The 13,698-nt window shown below is 48.5% G+C and overlaps 1 protein-coding gene across 2 annotated transcripts in view; it reads left to right on the forward strand.

Annotated features, from left to right (window-relative positions):
- Positions 1–1,400: 1,400 nt before the first annotated feature.
- The window catches only part of GRAMD2 (GRAM domain containing 2), an 80,214-nt gene continuing 67,916 nt past the window's right edge, over positions 1,401–13,698 (forward strand). Inside the window, exon 1 of one of the 2 annotated variants that reach the window (XM_015418969.1) lies at positions 1,401–1,445. In XM_015418969.1, coding sequence (XP_015274455.1) covers positions 1,402–1,445 — 44 coding nt within the window. In that variant the 5' untranslated portion in view covers position 1,401. Of the gene's footprint in view, positions 1,446–2,443; positions 2,490–13,698 lie in introns of those variants that run through there. The other variant, XM_015418982.1, reaches the window with a different exon arrangement.

Below are 13,698 nucleotides of genomic sequence, written 5' to 3' on the forward strand. Positions count from 1 at the left end.
CCAAGCTCAACCCTGGGTACATGCAAGAACAGAGACTCAAGTGTGTGCACACTTCTTCACATACATTGAAGCAGATTTCATCAATTACATATAGGTAGGGGTGGGTTAGTTACCAGGAAGAGCTAATTAGGGTCAAGATACTTAAGCAACTGAGCAATAAATGTAGCCAGGGGTCATTTCCTGCAGGAGCGCACAGGAGCAGAACTCCGGCAGTAAAGAGCCCAGGGGGCGGGCACATGCAACAAGCCCCAGCCCCTGCTCCCAGCAGCCCTCAGTCAGAGCCAGGTAAGTTGCAGAGCTCCCCTCAGCCCCCCCTCCAAAACAGTCCAGTGGCACCTTTAAGACCAAGTTGTATTCAGGTACAAGCTCTCCCTCCTCTGCGAGGACAGATCTGTGCGTTCCCCCCCCCCCCAAGCCAGCAATCCAAAACAATCCACTGGCACCTTTAAGACCAAGTTTTATTCAGGTACAAGCTCTCCCCCCTCTGCAAGGACAGATCTGCGTGTCCCCCCCCCCCATACATGTTCCCCTCCCAATAGCTAGCAATCCAAAACAGTTCAGTGGCGCCTGAGCGGTGGGTGCTGCCTTCTGACACACGTCCAGTGATGTCAGGGGATGTGGCATATGCAAATAAGTTATGCTAATGAGTTATGCTAATGAGCTCCTGCACCTCTTTTTCTACGAAATGACCCCTGAATATAGCTAAAATTGGAATAACACATATAGTAGAACATGTCAATAGCAGCAAGTTGGCATACAGATAATAAAGGAGTTAACAACAGATATGAGAACCAAGTTTGAGTCCAGTGGCCTCTACAAGACTAACAAAGTTTAATCTCTGGGTATAAGTAAGAACAGAACGATGTGTGTAGTAAGATAAGAAACCGATATCTCTGTTAAGCCCTGGGGGATTCATTGTCCTGAATGTTGTAATAACTTGTAATTCAGCAATTTCCCGTTCCAGTATGTTTCTGAAATTCCTTTGCAATAAAACAGCAGGATTTAGGAGAGCGCACAAACGGAATCAGTCCACTGCGGCAATCCTCTGTGCAACCTCACTGGGAAGCGAGCGCTTCGGCCTCAGCACGACGGACTGCAGCGTACCCAGGATCGCTGCAAAAGCAAACGGTTCTTCTTCGGCGTTGCAGCAGCGCAGCATGCTCTTGGGGAGAGCGAGAGCGCCCCATTCCGAGACAAGCCCCATTCCGAGAGCCCCTTTAAGAGGCGTGGCCTCGGCTCCCCAGTCTCCGCCTCCCTCCAGCCCCGAGGCTGGGTGGCCCCGGCGTAGCCAATCGGAGCGCGCCGACGGGATAGTGCGCTCGGGGAGGGGGGGCCTCCCCGGCCGCTCATAGGCTGGCGAGTGGGCGGGGCTTGTGCCGGGCGATCGCCGAGCTGCCGGGAATGACGGCTCCGCGGAGGGGGCATCGCGCGGGGCCGCCGGGCAGGTATGCGGGTTACATCACCCCTGCGCGGGGCGAACGTGGGAACGGGGGCAGACGCGTGACTGCAATTCGCGAGTCGGGGGGGGAGGTGCTCCAGGGGGAGGAAGGGGGGAGTTCCGACCTCACCGTTGTCCCCCGGGGGCTCAGGATTGGGGGCGTGCAGGCTTTGGGTGGGGGACCCCGGGAGGGATCGGGGGCGGTGCCGAGTCTTCCTCGGCTTTGGCTCTGAGGAGGGTACGTGGTCGTTCCCCAAACTCCTGGAGCTGGGATTAATGTAGTCGTCTGGAACCCTTTGGGGGCCACGGGGCAGGGGCTGGACCAGAGAGGGGTCAGTCCTGAGCTCTGGGGGGGGGGGCCTGATAGGGCCGCATTGCGGTGCCCAAGCCCCTCCCCCCAGTGGTCCTTGCGCCTCTTGCGAACTGTCCTGGGGGGGGGGCAGCTGAGGCTCAGCAGCTCGGACCCTGGTGCCACTCAGAGGTTGCAGTGGCCACGTCTCTAGTGGAGTCTGCCAACCAGTCAAGGAAGCCCAGCCCGGCCAGCTGCTTTGCCTTGAGCAGAGGTTCGGTGTGCCCCTGAAGCGTTTCATGGGCCGGAGCAAAACTTTTCCTTGCTCGCTGATTGCGACTTTCTAAAAGCACACATAGGCTGCGATCGCACACGCTGAATAATCCACACTTTCGACCCACCTCTTTTCAGTGCGCTTTCGAATTTGATTTTGTCGGTTCACACAGCAAAACCCAGCTGGAAAGTGCATTGAGAGTGGATCATTGTGTGTGTGTGTGATCGCAGCTTTACAGGCTCTGGATTAAAAACCGGCAGTCCTGGGCCTTTCAGGCCAGCTGCCAGAAGAGAGGATGTTGCGCATTCCTGGGGCGCATAGCTCGGGATAATCCGGCCTGGTAGGCAGCCTCCGTCTGGCCTCCCTTGAGTTCTGGGTCCCGCCTAGCGATATTTTCTCTTGGCCTCCTTTCGATTGCTGCAGAACTGCTCTTCCTTTGGGCTGCCTGTGCTGGATTGTTCTGGGAACCTCTGCTGAACTGGCACACGGTTGGTAACATTTGTTTGTTTCGCTTGTACATCAGGAGGGAGAGAGACCTCCCTTAGGTAGAGGTGCTGGTAGCAGAATTATTATGATTTTTTTTTGGTTTGGCTTCTCCTTCTCTACAACTTTCCTGTGAGGCAGGACGGTTTTCTCTTTAAAAAAAATTCCTGTGTTGCTGATGGGGGAATCGAAGGCCCAAGTGAAAATAAGCCAATATGCTGTACTGATTTAAAAAAAAAAGTGGCCAGGGGGTATACCTCTTCTCTTCGGCTTTGAGCCCCTCGATACAGAATTCCGACAAGGACTTTAAATTGCTTTTGCCTGTGGCTGAGAAATAATGACTCGCTCAAGGTCATGCAATAGATTAGAGGATTTGGATGGCAACTGCAGAGGTCAGAAACGTGTGGGTGAACGAGCTGCGGGAATGAGATGAGCGTATTGATTTTGCTGGAGATGAGTGGATGTCTTTGATTTCCCTTGCAGTTAACTCATTTGAGGAGATTGGCAAATGCTGATGGTGTGGGGCCCCCCGCGGTCAGATGGCTTGTGTGTGTAGAAAATGCCAATCAAGTCCCAGCTGATATATGGTGACCCTATAGGATTTTCAAGGCGAGAGACATTCAGAGATGGTTGGCCATTGCCTTTATCTGTGTTGCAACCCTGGACTTCCTTGGCGGTCTCCCATCCAAGTACTAACCAGGGCTGAGCCTGCTTAGCTTCCAAGATCTGATGAGATTGGGCTAGCCTGGGCCACCCAGGTTGGGGCTTAGCTTGTGGCAAATGGGTTTTCCTAGGGAGCCAGAGAAATGGACTTGCAGATGTGGGTCTTCGCCCTTTGACAGAAGCCCAGAGATCCAGAAGCAACATGGTGCTGTTGAAACGCATACCTTTCCAATCCCTCATAAGAACATGAGAACATAAGAGATGCCAATGTTGGATCAGGCCAAAGGCCCATCCCGTCCAACACTCTGTGTCACACAGTGGCCAGAAATACCAGTGCCATCAGGAGGTCCACCAGTGGGGCCAGGACATTAGAAGCCCTCCCACTGTTGACCCCCCCCCCAAGCACCAAGAAGACAGAGCATCACTTGCCCCAGAGCCCCTAGCTATACCTTGTGGCTAATAGCCACTGATGGACCTCTGCTCCATATGCTTATCTAATTCCCTTTTGAAGCAGTCCATGCTTGTAGCCGCCACCACTTCCTGTGGCAGTGAATTCCAAGTGTTAATCACTCTTTGGGTGAAGAAGTACTTCCTCTTATCCGTTCTAACCCGACCGCTCAGCAATTTCATGGAGTGCCCACGAGTTCTTGTATTGTGAGAAAGGGAGAAAAGTACCTCTTTCTCTACCTGCTCTTTCCCATGCATAATCTTATAAACCTCAGTCATGTCACCCCTCAGTCGTCTTTTCTCCAAGCTAAAGAGCCCTAAGCGCCTTAACCTTTCCTCATAGCGAAAGTGTTCCAACCCTTTTATCAAATTGCATCATCCCGTTCCGTTTGGGCAGGGTGGTGATGAGTGGCAGGTCTGGAACCTGTGGGTTTCTTTACATTTCTCCGTATACAATCCTGGCTTTGTTGGCAGTACCAGCTGCTGAGTTACAGAACTAAAATAAGTGTTCCCCCCTCCCGCTCGAGATTATTATTATTAATTTTTGCTACTTTGGTGTTCTGATTCTCCCCGAGCCAAACAGGAGAGAGACGGCAGACCAGCCAGTGTTTTAATCCAGACGCTTTCAGATTTTTTTATGTTAATGGTTCCCAGGTGGGAGTTTAAGAAGCACCGTGGCTGGTGAGTTGGACGAACTTTCTGAGTTTGCATTCTGCACGTGGCAGCTGGCATTTGGAAATTCCAAGCTGCCTTCTCTCTCTCTCTTTTTGGCTCTGTCTCTTCCTTAGATCCTTTGCAGACTCCCTCGTCTCCTGGGGCATTCTGCAGCCGGCCCCTTGCCGCAGAGGCCTGGAATCTCTGATTTGCGGATGGGGTGAAGGAGTTTGGGAGGCCTCCGATCCTTGCCTCTTAACAGGCCTGGCATTGTTTGCGTTGCACTGTCTTCGCCGGTTATGACAGTTTTTCTGTTTTGCTACATTTGGGCATGTTAATTATGTGTCCCCCCCCCAGTGGTTTCTTCTGAATGGAAAGTGTTTGCTATGACAGATGCTGGGAAATGAGGAAAGGAAAGCATCACATGACCTTGAAGTTCAGGGAATGTTATGCAAGGAAAGGGGGGGGGTATTGTTCAGCTTTGCAAACAGACTGTGTGTTTCAGAGCACCTCGTCTGGGGCTTTTGTGCCTTCTCCAGCGGCCGAATTGAAGAACGGCTTCCTCTGTGGTGTTGGGTTGAAAGCTTGAATGGAGTTCCCCGTTGCTGCTTAGATAGGCAACATCGCTCCTTGTGCTCCCCGCGTAGGTCTTTGTCCCCCTTCCTGCTCAAGCCGCAGTGATATTTTTGTCTTTTATGGGTTGTGCGCTGAGACGATGTGAACCTCCTCCCTAGCTCTCGTGGCTGGTTTGCTTACGATTCAAAGGAACCTCCTCTTGCAGCTGGCAAGAGTTAAAATCCTGAGGGGTTATAATCCTCAGGGGTTATTGTGTATTAAATGGGGTTTGGATTCAGCCCACCTTTCTCCGGGCGGAAATGGAAGAAAGCCCCCTGCCCCGTGCCCTTCGTCCATTCAGAATCATGGGACCTGCATGAATCAAACCTACCTGGGATGGTGGCTGAGGTTAGGAGAGGCCGTGGGGGAAAGGCTGAATGAAAAATGGTGGCTGGAGCCAATCCAATATTTTGTCTTAAATGGGCCTGAGTTCATTAAAATGCATGCATTTTTACCAGGTGCTTCCTATTGGCCACCCAATCTATGTATAGATCTATATTTAAAAGTATCTACTTTTAGTCTGTATGTATACAGCTCTAAAAAGGTAAAGGTTTCCCTTGCTCAAAAGCAAGGGAATCCGACTCTAGGGGATTTTTACCAGGTGCTTCCTATTGGCCACCCAATCTATGTATAGATCTTTTAGTCTGTATCTATACAGCTCTAAAAAGTTAAAGGTTTCCCTTGCTCAAAAGCTAGGGAATCCGACTCTAGGGGGCGGTGCTCATCTCCATTTCCAAGCCGAAGAGCCAGCGCTGTCTGAAGACTTCTCCGTGGTCATGTGGCCAGCAGGACTAAATGCCGAGATGCACAGAATGCTGTTACCTTCCTTCCCACCAAAGCGGTACCTGTTTATCTACTTGCAATTTCTTGTTTTCGAACTGCTAGGTTAGCAGGAGCTGGGACCAGAGACGGGAGCTCACTCCGTCATGCAGCACTCGGGTCTCGAACTGCTGAACTACCGACCTTCCGGTCTTCAGCTCAGCACCTTAACCTCTGAGCCACCGTGGCCCCCTATACAGCTCTAGATCTATATAAATCTATATAAAATTGTATATAATATTGATCATTTGAAACGGTGCCGGGGGGGGGGGAGTTTTACAGGTACCACGAACTGCTAAAAGGACAAATAACTGGGGTTCTAGATCAAATCAAGCCTGGACTCTCCCTAGAAGCTAAAATGACTAAACTGAGGCTATTGTACTCTGGTCACATTATGAGAAGACAAGGGTCAGTGGAGAAGACGATAATGCTAGGAAAAATTGAGAGGCAGCAGGGAACGAGGAAGAATCAAGATGAGATGGATGGACTCAAGGAAGCCTCGGCCCTCAGTTAGCAAGATCTGAGCAAGGCTGTTGATGACAGGGCATTTTGGAGGTCGTTAATTCATAGGGTCGCCATAAGTCAGAAGCAACTTGATGGCATTTAACACATAATGTGGATATATAACAAAACCACGCAGCAAGTTTGGTGGTACTGTAGAACGTTTGTAGCTCCTAGATAATGCACAAGTAGAGAAGAGCAAGAGTCCAGGAGGACCTTAAAGACTAACAAAATGTGTGGTACGAGCTTTCGTGAGTCACTGCTCACTTCTTCAAATACAGCTAGAATGGGAGTCCATCTGTCCTGTTTATTGGAAAGTGGAGTGATTTCAAATGCCGAATGACGTTAGCAGGCAAATGACAATAGCAGGTGTGATCGGATTCTGGTGAGCTATGCAGAGGGGTAATAGGCGTGGATAAATCAGCATTGGTAATGAGACAGGAAACCTAGGTCTCAGTTCAGTCCGGGAGGATGCATTGTCTTGAGCTTCATTTTCTATTGCAATTCAGCAGTCTCTCTTTCTCATCTCCCTTTGAAATTCCTTTGTAAGAGAAGTGCTACTTTTAGGTCAGCCACTGAATGTCCTGGAAGTTTAAAATATTCCCACACTGTTTTTTTGAATGTTAATTCAATAATCTAAATAATGCACAAAGTAGTTTTGCAGACTCGTACAAGTCAAAACAATCCCCCTGCTGTGTTGATAGATTCAAGTGAGTGGCCCTGTTGGTCTGGAGCAGCAGAACAAAGTCCGAGTCCAGTGGCACCTTTACGACCCACAGAGTTTAATGCTGGGTGTAAGCTTCCGTGTGCACGCACACTTCATCAGACACATTGAAATGGAAGTTACCAGTCCATACATATAGGTAGAGGGTGAGCAGCAAAGGATCATACAGTATAATAAAGGCGTTTAACAGATGCAAGGACCAAAACAGAATAACAAGCTTCATTTATATGGTCACCATTTGTTTGGGTTTAATTCCGGGGGGAAACATAGCGAAGGAAATAAATATATCAAAATTTGAGATTGATGGGCCAGTGTACCCTTCTTCCAAAACCCCAGTGGGTCTAAGAAGAGCACTTAAGGCATTTAGCCGTTATTGTGAAGAGAACCAACTAGAAATTAATTATTAGAAAACCAAAATTATATCTTTTGGTAAGAGTCGGAAGATAAGAACATGGAGTATCCGTAGGCACAGGTTAGAGCAAGTACAATGTGTTAAGTATTTGGGGGGGGTGATCCATTCCTCTGGGACCAGGAGTGCCCATTATGAACATGTAGCTGTTCTTGGTCAATAGTCTGCCCAGGGCATAGTAAAATTCCCACACACTGAAGGAGGCCACTGTTTACCGGCTGCCCTTAAATTATTACAGGCAAAAACACTGTCCTGACTTTTGTATGGAACAACACTTGGTCCACCTTCTGCTTGCTTCGCTCCATTAGAGCAAGAAGAAGAAGAAGAGGAGGAGATTGGATTTATACCCTGCCCTTCACTACCTGAAGGAGTCTCAGAGAAGCTTACAATCTCCTTCCCCTCCGCACAACAGACACCCTGTGAGGTAGGTGGGGCTGAGAGAGCTCTTTTCGAGAACTGCTCCTGAGAGAACAGCTCTGAAAGAACTTGTGACTGACCCCAGGTCACACCAGCAGCTGCATGTGGAGGAGTGGGGAATCAAACCCGGTTCTCCCAGATTAGAGTCCACGCTCTTAACTACTACACCAATCGAAAATTTTAAGAGCGCTATTCCAACTACCTAGCTGTGTCTCCAGCGCAAGCTTGCGTCTAGAATCTGGCCTTGTCAAAGTGGAAGCTAGGGTAAGCCTTGCCTCTCTTAATTTCTGGCTCAGATTATATCCCACAGGGTCTGACTTCTTCAGTCCTCAGAGATAATTTTCAATCTTCTTGGGTAAAGGCAGTACATTATAAACTGCTGAATCTAGGATTTTCTATAGAAACTGTCCCAGAAATGGGCCACGATTGAGCTAAAGCAATGGTAAAACAAAGACTGTTAGACATTGAGGGACAGGGAGCTATTACTAGTGTCCCAAATTTTATGACTTCAGAAATTCTTAGGCATTTTGTTGCTCTGGCCTCCCGTCTCTCCTTGTTGGAGATTCCGGACAACGGAGGCCGTTCTCTCTGGCAAGATGGTTCATTCTTCCCTCTGTGGTGTTAGAGGGGAGATATAAAAAGATCCCCGTGCGGGAGAGACTTTGCTCTTGTGGTGCTGGTGAGGTGGAAACAATCGAACGTGTTCTGCTTTATTGTTGTTTTTATCAGGAAATTCACCTAAAAATTATTTTCCCACTGCTTAGAAGGTTTCCTGGCCATTCCGACTATGATAGTTTAAGGATGCTCGTTATGGGTGACAACCCTCAGAATACAGTCTCTTGTGTGGGATTTTCTGCTACGGCCTGTAAAATTCACCAGGGAATCTTGTGTACTGAATTTAAAGTTTAGCTAATTTTATAATTTGATTTTGTATCTATATATTGGTTCTTATAGTTGACTCTTTTTCATTTGAGCGTTCTTCTTTTGTCTGTAACTTGTGATTTTGCAATTTGCACTGGTCATTGACCAAATAAATCCGATTGATTGACCTTGCCATTACGCTCGCTCCGTCTATCCAAGATTATGCATGGGATAGGGAAAGAAGTCCTTTTCTTCCTTTCTCATAATACAAGAACTCGTGGGCACTCCATGAAATTGATGAGCAGTCGAGTGATTAACACATGGGATTCACTGCCACAGGAGGTGGCGGCGGCTACAAGCATGGATGGCTTCAAGAGGGTACTGGATAAACATATGGAGCAGAGGTCCATTGGTGGCTATGAGCCACAAGGTACAGATAGGAACTCTCAGTCTGGGGCAAGAGATGCTCTTTATTCTCGGTGTTTGGGGGGAGCAACAGTGGGAGGGCTTCTAGTGTCCTGGCCCCACCGGTGGACCTCCTGATGGCACCTGGTATTTCTGGCCACTGTGTGACAAAGTGTTAGACTGGATGGGCCATTGGCCTGATCCAACACTGGCTTCTCTTATGTTCTCATGGTAACATTCACCTGGTTTCCTAGGTTATGTACAGCTCATTAATTCTACACAGCAACGGGAACTACCTCCCCCCTTAACTACTGTTGTGCCACTAGTCAGCACTCTGTAACTATACAGAATGCAATGCCAGACCCTCACTGCAATACCCATTATGTTTCTGTAGCATGCTTCTCTTAGGCCCATAAGTAAATGCAGCAGTGAAATTAACTGGACCACATGGCCAAAGTTTCTGGTCCGGTCAATTTCATTGGGAAATTTTTGAAAATGAACAGCAGGGCATTGTTGGTAGGCAGCCACAGAACACATCAAGTACATGCGTACCCATTCACATAATATTTTTTAAATTGTAAAGAAACTATTCCAAACATGGTTTTTGGAGCACGAAGGGAGCCTTCCTAAGAACACCATGAAGAGTGGGATGGGGGTAAGATGAGAGATGTAAAAGTGATTGCACCGCTTGGGAACAGTGATCATAATGTTGTTGAGTTCAACATTTGTATAAATAGGGAATTGGCCAAAAAGACTCACACAACCACTTTTAACTTTAAAAGGGGCAATTTTTCTGATATGAGGGGACATGGGGCGGAAACTGAAAGGAAAAGTAGAAAGGGTCAAAACCATTGGGGAAGCTTGGAAACTGTTTAAAACTACGATCCTAGAAGCTCAAAAAATATATATTCCGCAGGTTAGGAAAGGCACAAACAGGTATAGGAAAAGCCTGCATGGTTAACGAACAAAGTAATGGAAGCTGTAAAAGGTAAAAACGATTCCTTTAAGCAGTGGAAAGCTAGTCACAGTGAGGCTGCTAAAACGGAACACAGGCTATGGCAAATAAAATGCAAGTCTGTGGTCAGGCAGGCAAAAAGAGAATATGAGGAGCATATAGCAAAAAATGTAAAAACCAACAATAAAACTTTCTTCAAATACATTAGGAGCAGGAAACCAGCCAGGGAGGCAGTGGGGCCCTTGGATGACCAAGGGGTAAAAGGAGTACTGAAGGATGATAGGGAAATGGCTGAGAAGCTAAATGCATTTTTTGCCTCCGTCTTCACTGTGGAAGATGAGAAGTGCTTGCCCACTCCAGGACCGCTGAGTTCGGGAGGGGTGTTGAAAGACCTGAGTCAGATTGAGGTGACGAGAGAGGAGGTCCTAAAACTGATAAACAACTTAAAAACTGATAAATCACCAGGCCCAGATGGCATACATCCGAGAGTTCTGAAAGAACTCAAATGTGAACTTGTGGATCTCCTGACAAAAATATGTAATCTTTCCTTAAAATCAGCCTCCATTCCTGAGGACTGGAAGGTAGCTAATGTCACTCCCATCTTTAAAAAGGGTTCCAGAGGAGATCCGGGAAATTACAGGACAGTTGGTCTGACGTCGATACCGGGTAAATTGGTGGAAACCATTATTAAGGAAAGAATTAGTAGGCTCATAGATGAACAAAACGTATTGAGGCAGACTCAGCATGGGTTCTGTAAGGGAAGATCTTGTCTCACTAACCTGTTAGTGTTCTTTGAGGGGGTAAACAAACATGTGGACAAGGGGGATCCAATAGATATTGTTTACCTTGACTTCCAGAAAGCTTTTGATAAAGTTCCTCATCAAAGGCTCCTAAGTAAGCTCAAAAATCATGGGATAAAAGGACAAGTCCTTTTATGGATCAAAAACTGGCTAATTAATAGAAAACAGAGAGTGAGTATAAATGGGCAGTTCTCTCAGTGGAGGGGGGTAAGCAGTGGGGTACCGCAGGGATCAGTACTTGGTCCACTGCTTTTTAACTTGTTCATTGATGATTTGGAGTTGGGAGTAAGCAGTGAAGTGGCTAAATTTGCGGATGATAACTAATATTATGGGAAAGACTGAGCGGTATAATAATAATATCCTTTTTTGCTGTTGTTCTAAAGTCTTGTCGTCTTTATCAGAGAAGATTTCCTTGTGAACTGGGAGGCCGTTCCTGCCGGTCTGAACAGGAGTCAACAAAGGGAGCGTGACCTCCCATGCTCTGTGTCTTTTTAAGTTGCTTTCCCTGAACTGGTGTGAATCATTTCCGAATGGAATGCAGGTTGGGGCAAAGGAGCTGTGCCCAGCCAGGTCGAGGAAGTGAGGTCATCGCCCTTGAAGCGGGGCTGTGTCTTGGCGGCAGGAATCCCCCTGGGATTTGGTGTGGGCCTTCTGCAGCAAGCCTCCCTTCGCAGCGAGACCCTCCGTGCGGGGACATGGCTAGGGTCTGACTGAGCTTCCCTGCATTGTGCCTGGAAAGGCCCGGGGTGGCATTTGGGGTCCCTGAGGAAAGAGCATTGCTGCACATGAGTTTCTTTTCTCCTACTGATCGTCTGAGTAAGAGGGAGAAAAATGCTTTCGGTCACATGCTACGTTGCTTCCAGAGTTCGTTGTCTCCAGCTTAGAGACTCATTATGTGTGAAGCAATGCCGAGGATGTGCTCAAGGTGCCAACGGTGGTTTGTTCATGACATCAGTCCTCTTTGGCTTTCGCCCTCCCTCCCTCTTCCCCTCCCCCTTCCCCCTTGGAGACTTCCTGGTTTAGGAAGTCTTCAGTTCAGCTCCTGTTGGATGTGATGCCTTGATTGGGGTAGCTTAACAAATGGGGGGAGGGTGTTTCTTTCCCAACTTCTTTGAGCCTGCGGGCCCATTTGGAACTCTGGCATGGCGGGCACAGCTATGAAAGGGCGGCTGCAGGAAGCGGAGCCCACCACACAATGATTGCCGCAGCTGAACTTGAAAAGCAACATTTTTTAAAAAATCTACACAAATAAAAAGTCCAGGAGTCGATTAGAAGCCTTGCTGGCCCCACCCACGTCCTAAAAACACTTGCCGGGCGACAGAAAAAGTGGTAGGCGCCATGGTGCCCATGGGCGGGCACGGTGTTGAGGACCCTTGAACTGGCTTGTGAAACTGGCAAACTCTGCTGTGCCAGGGGGCTGTTTATTTAGTACATTTTAACCCTGCTCATTCTCAGGGTAGCATGCAACACCTCCGTTTCTCCCTCACAACCACCATCCTGTCAGATAGGTTAGATTGAGTGAGAGCGGTCAGCCTCAGGTCACCAAGCAAGCTGCCCCGGCAGGGTTAGGATTGGAATCTGGGTCTCTCAGTCCTCATCCAACACCCTGACTACTAGAGCACACTGGATCAGGGCTCTTTTTGTAGAAAAAGCCCAGCAGGAACTCATTAGCGTAACAGGCCACACCCAACAGCAGGAACTCATTAGCATATTGGGCCACACCCCTGACAGCACAGCTCATTAGCACCATGGGCCACACCCCCATGTTACCAGAAGTGTGGTTATCCAGCCACACCCACCTTTTGCTTCTTATTCTGTTTACCTTGTTTGTTGTCAAAACCCAGGGCCTTTTTTGTAGCAGGAACTCCTTTGCATGTTAGGCCACACACCCCTAATGTGGCCAATCCTAATGAGTTTCTGCTGTTGGGTGTGGCCTATTATGCTAATGAGTTCCTGCTGGGCGTGGCCAACTCGGGAGCCAGCCAGAACGCCGTTCCTGTGCGTTCCTGCCCAAAAATAGCCCTGGTTAGGATTGGAATCTGGGTCTCTCAGTCCTCATCCAACACCCTGACTACTAGAGCACACTGGTGGTAGTGCAGTAAACAAGGAAGCAGTGAGCATGGTGGGTTTTTTCTTTTCTTTTTTGTATTTTTCATGTGTGTGTGTGCTTGTGAAGTGTGCACCTGGAAGTCATGGTGACCTGTGGTGACTTAACCCCTACTGGGGGCCTGGAGGATATTCAGAGAGGTGGCTGAATAAAGCCTGCCAGTTTGGTGTTGTGGTCAAGTGTGCGGACTTTAATCTGGGAGAACCAGGTTTGATTCCCCACTCCTCCACATACAGCTGCTGGTGTGACTTTGGGTCAGTCGCAAGTTCTTCCAGAGCTGTTCTCTCCGGGGCAGTTTTCTGAGAGCTTCCCACCTACTTCACAGGGTGTCTGCTGTGGGGAGGGGAAGGGAAAGGAGATTGTAAGCCGCTCTGAGACTCCTTCGGGTAGTGAAGGGTCGGGTATAAATCCAATCTCGTCTTCTTCTCTTCTTCCTCCTGTCTGCTGGTATTCCGAGGAGGTCTCCCATCCAAGGACTTGCCAGAGTCAACCCTGCTTAGCTTCCGAGATCTGACGAGATCTGGTTTGCCTGGGCTATCCAGGTCAGGGAGGATGGCGGTTTCTGATGCTCTGTGGACTGTTCAAGTTGCGTGCCAGCAGGCTCCTTGGTCATGAGGCTGACAGCTGTTTTCCCTCCCAATCGAGATAACCTTGGATTCTAAAAAAAGGGGGGAAATATCTGCCTTAGCCTAAGCCTTGCTGTCCGTCTGCTATGTTACGTAACCATGTCACACTTGGCTTAGGGTCATGTTAGGGACTGATGGCAGGGAACAGCGCAGTGTTAGTGTTCTAAGGCTGGGGGGGGGGGAAATGTTTTTATTGATTGCAAGAAATCTG

The sequence above is a fragment of the Gekko japonicus genome, unplaced genomic scaffold (genome assembly GCF_001447785.1).
Source record: "Gekko japonicus isolate JY-2015 unplaced genomic scaffold, Gekko_japonicus_V1.1 scaffold150, whole genome shotgun sequence".
Taxonomy (NCBI): Eukaryota; Metazoa; Chordata; class Lepidosauria; order Squamata; family Gekkonidae; genus Gekko; species Gekko japonicus.